This window comes from Asparagus officinalis, chromosome 2 (assembly GCF_001876935.1).
Source record: "Asparagus officinalis chromosome 2, Aspof.V1, whole genome shotgun sequence".
Lineage (NCBI taxonomy): Eukaryota > Viridiplantae > Streptophyta > Magnoliopsida > Asparagales > Asparagaceae > Asparagus > Asparagus officinalis.
The window spans coordinates 23250970-23255945 of NC_033795.1; the positions used below are offsets into that span (position 1 = coordinate 23250970).

The window sequence follows — 4976 nt, forward strand, 5'->3', positions numbered from 1 at the left end:
AGGTAAAAATTAAAATTAAAAGTTTTAACAAGGCAATCCTCTTTTATATGTAGTATAGATATAGATATAGATATAGATGTGAAGTTAGTACAATATAATAAAGTAATAGTATGTCCAATTTTTTTTGAAAAAGTAATCAGAGGTTATATATAATTAGTGAATAATTAATTACAACTAATGACATATTTCAGAATTATAAACTTAAAAGGGTAAAAATAAAAATTAAAAGTTTTGACAAGACAATCATCTTTTATATGTAGTATAGATATAGATATAGATGTGAAGTTAGTACAATACCTCTTAGTCTAACCAAATAAAAAAAAGAGAGAATGAGGGGAGGAGGAGAGAAGTTAATCAGGTGGATGACATGAGAGGAGGAGGGAAGGAGGTTGGCATCGGTGGTGAGAATAGAGAGAGAGGAGGATGGAAGGAGGAGGTGGAGGAGGAAGAGAAGGAAGAGATGAGAATGAATGAGGATGTGAAAGGAAAAAGGAGGTGAATGCGAAGGAGAGTAGGAGGAAGAAGAGGAGAATGAAGGAATCAAGTGGAGGGGTTGGGTTGAATAGTGACGAAGGTGTGACATTGAGAGCATAACACGTATATAAGGTGGTGTACATGTAAAAAAATATTAATATGGTTTGTATTAATTTCACCTATATGTAACCCTTGAAAAACCCCTTATTTTATTGGTTTTTATTACAATCCGATTTAGAAAGTTGCCTAAAAAAATCTCTCCCTCATTATATTATCGTAGTTTATTACCTTTACAATCTATTTTCGAGCTTTCGAGCCCAAAAGCTTGAAATGTATTCTCTTGTATTCTTGAGACGACACTCGCTTTTTCGACCACTCCCCTAAAAAATGAACAAGCCAAGCACAAAATGAAAATAGAAAAGCCTTAAATGAGAAAATAATAATAAACTACATTAAAGGTGGGCCCTAGATGACAGGCCCTTACTAATCAAATCATCTTTTTTTTTTTGAAGACAATTTATGGATAAGCTCACAGAATCAAAAGCCGACCTACTTAAACTAAATGTTTTATTAATAATTATTGCCCAATGGCGAACAACTCAATTCTAAGCTCTCTTTTGTCCAAACTAGGGCTGAGCATGGTTCGGTCTAAACCGAAAAAACCGACCGAACCGATCCGAACCGACCCGGAAAAATCGGTTTTATGAGTAAGGTGGTTCGAGTCGGTTTGAAAACTTTTCAACCCGAACCGACCCGAACCGACCGAATATAGTGCAATACTATCCATTCTGATCTCAAACCCTACCTGACTCGTCCCCAAAGAGTCAAAGACTCAAACCCTAAACTCATTTTTTGAATCATTATGGGTTAAAAATAATATCATTATATCAGTATTTAATGCTTCATAATCTCCTACTTTGTTGTGAATCATTATGGGTTAAAAATAATATCATTATATCAGTATTTAATGCTTCATAATCTCCTACTTTGTTGATATCTTTTTTTAATGCTTCATAATCTCCTACTTTGTTGATATCTTTTTTTCTTTAACACGGTTTGTTGTTTGATAAGAAGATTGATGAAGTTAGAACCGAACAAACCGAACCGAACCGCACCGAACTGACTTGCAACAGTTCGGTTCGGTTTTGAATTATAGGCGGTTCGGTTAGGTTGTTCAAATTTTTGTAAAAACCGAACCGAACCGACCGTTGCACACCCCTAGTCCAAACCCATGAAAATGCTTAATGCTAAACTAACGTCCAAAAACCAACATCTAAATGAACCACAGCCGCCTGATCACCGTTTTCCGCCCTCTCCTCAATTCTGCATGGAGGTGACCTTACGGGCGGTCTCCCGACACCAAACTTTTCCTTTTTTTTTTTAAAGGAAAAATTTCCCTCTTAATTCGTTATTTGTTAGCTGTCCAGTGGCACCCTCGTAAATACGACTTTCTTTATCTGAAGAATATTAATCAAAATTTTAAAAAAAGTAAAAAAAACAAAATAAATAAATAAACAAATAAGTTGTGCTGTGCTCCTGAGGGAAGCTTGAAGACGAGGAAATGTCAGTGGAGAAAAAGAAACCCTAACGAGCATTTGTTGTCTCTGACCTCTCATTTCTTTTCTTTACTCGCTTTTTTTCCCATTATTGGATTGTTGCCCTTGAATTGTTCCCGAAAAAGCTAGGGTTTCGATCTCGGTGCCGATTATCCCCAAAAAATTCCGTGAGCCCTAGATCAGAGGCGAGCTGCTGCATTGAAATTCGTGCTCGAGGGCAATTGAGTTGGTTGTGAGCTTTGATCCGGTTGGGGGGAGCTTGAATTTAGTAGAACACAAGTAAGTAGCTGTTCTTGATTGCAATTTTTCTTCTTTGAAAGTAGGAGTTTTAACTGAATTTCGATGAAAAGAATGATAAAGGTTTTTGCACCGATTTTAGCAAGAAAACCGAGAGAGTTATGGCCCAAGTGGCTGCATTTGATAATTTCATCTGTGGATTTTTATCAATATACGGTTTTAACTGTAGGAAGTTATCAAAATGCAGCTCGAATTTGATAACTTTAACTGAATTTTGATGGTCGAGTTGGGAAAGTAGCGAACTCTTTGTTTGTAAATTTACCCTTTTTTGCCTAATCAGTTGCATTTGATAATTTCAGCTGTGGATCGACTTTGGGGTTCTGTGACTGAGGAAGATAATGTGGTGGGAGCTCTGTGAGAGAGGAGATTAGGCTTTGAGATGCCGCCTTCACCGGCTTTGAGGTGCTCCCCTGGGTGGGAGCACAGAACGGAGAACACCCATAAGAGGGGTCATAGTCTTGAGGGTGGATTGAGACTCAAAGCCAAAGATGATGATCTTGCCTTGTTCAACGATATGCAGAATAAGGAGAAGGAGACTTTCTTGCTCCACACTGTTGATGATTTTGATGATTCTCTTTGTAATGTCTCTATTAATCCCTCTAAGCTTGTAGATATTCTTATTCTTTGGAACTAATTCCTTTTCCTTTCCTGTTTATGTGCGTATCAGCAAAATTACGGTACCTTTCGGATTTCAAGATCAGCATTCCAGCACGAGGAGAGAGCAGCGATCTATTAAACTTGGATGGGGAGAAAAATGATTATGAATGGTGAGTTGGGTTTGCTGTGTTTTACGCTCGTAGATCATGGAAATATTAAAAAACTTCTAAACTATACAAAATGAGAATAACTTGTGTGTTTTTATGCCTTGGTGCTTGACTTACATTAATTGCTGCAACAACACATGAATAGTATATGTATTTGTAAGTCTTAGATTAAGGATTATTACAGGTTGTTCCTCTCTTCTTGGCATATAGTATGTTGCCTGTAGCTATTAATGATACATATTTTCACAAATGGTTGATTGTTCTATGATGCAGGCTATTGACTCCTCCTGAGACTCCTCTCTTTCATTCCTTGGATGATGAAGACCCTCAACCTCAAAACTTGCCTTCTAGGGGCAGGCCACGGAGTCAACCCATTAATGTTTCACGGTCATCGTCCATGGTGAGGATGCTCATCTCCTTTCCGCATAATATAGCTGTTTCCATATCCAAATTTAGAAGCTTTTCATCTCTTCTTTTGTCACTACAGAATGAGAAAACTCACAGGAGTAGTCGCAGCAGTGCTAGTCCACATCGTCTTAGCCCATCGCCTCGATCTAGTAATAACTTCGGACAATTGACATCAAGGCCATCTTCAGCTCCACGTTCTAGTCCACCTCCTGTTGTACGGCCGGTGACACCTTCAAGAAGATCATCTACCCCTCCAATTAAACCAACAGCAACAACTCCAAGATCTTCAACTCCTACACCCAGGAGAATGAGTACTGGTTCAAATGCACAGGCATCATCCTCTGGAAGAAGGGGATCATCTCCCATGAGGGCAAGTCGCGGAAACTCTGCTTCACCAAAATTACGGGGATGGCAATCAACCCTTCCTGGTTTCTCCTCTGATGCACCTCCAAACCTTCGAACCTCGCTATCTAATAGGCCGTCGCCACATGATAGAGGTTTGTCTCCAACACCGAGAACCGGAAGGGGCAGACACTCTATGTCGCCTACTGCTTCTAGAAGTACGAACTCATCATACAGTAATGACCGAGATCTCTTCAGCTCTTATAGCAAGGGTTCTGTAGTCTCCTCTGGTGATGATGATATGGATTCCCTGCACTCTATGGTGATTTCTAGCAGCCTTCCTGCTAGACGAAATGGAATGTCAGTGAATAGCAGGCCTATGGCATTCTCCAAGAAACCATCCAGACCTTCTCCTTCAAATTCAGTGCCGAAAAGATCGTTCGAGTCAGCAATTCGACAGATGGTAAGATATTCAGTTGCAATTAATGTCTGTCAAGATATATCTTCCAAGGCCTGCATTAGCTTCACATGTTGATAGGTGTATATTATGTATTACACTAATATCTAACGCACTAGATTTGCATCTCTTCTTAGTTTAATCCTTTCCAATGGTTGATCTGGCCTTTCTAAACTAACTAGTCCATGGAAGATATATCTTGAGTAATTTGGAGACTGAGGGTGATGGATATGAAAAGGAAATGTGATTGTTTGAGGAGGATGGAAGATGTGGAAGTACCAGAGAATTCCATGGAGGAGTTCTGATTCTTTTACGTATTATGTGAAGAGACATGTTTTCCTTTAAATTTTGACCCTTCTTTGTATAACTTTTAACATCCATTTAAAATCCTCTTAATGTTTTACTACACAAATTCTGTGGCAATGCAGATAGTTTATAGATGAAATGAATTCAGTTCTCTGAGATTTCAACCTATTGGCATCTGTAATATGTAACCATCCTGCATGCTTGCAGTGGACCTATGCCACAAATCTCAAACATAGTGTTGAATAACTTTGTAGGTCATTTCAACTGTTATGATTCCATATGGCCCACCCCTACGCATATGTGCACCCATAATCACACATACACAACCCAAGCCCACATCCACATGCACCCAGACAAACACACAGATACATG

At 38.8% G+C, this 4976-nt stretch overlaps 1 protein-coding gene across 2 annotated transcripts in view; it reads left to right on the forward strand.

The window, feature by feature from the left end:
- The window catches only part of LOC109830528, an 11822-nt gene continuing 8837 nt past the window's right edge, over positions 1992-4976 (forward strand). For both annotated transcript variants that reach the window (XM_020397803.1, XM_020397804.1), the window contains exons 1-5: positions 1992-2309; positions 2627-2905; positions 2995-3094; positions 3365-3491; positions 3579-4304. In XM_020397803.1, coding sequence (XP_020253392.1) covers positions 2707-2905; positions 2995-3094; positions 3365-3491; positions 3579-4304 — 1152 coding nt within the window. In that variant the 5' untranslated portion in view covers positions 1992-2309; positions 2627-2706. The remainder of the gene's footprint in view (positions 2310-2626; positions 2906-2994; positions 3095-3364; positions 3492-3578; positions 4305-4976) is intronic.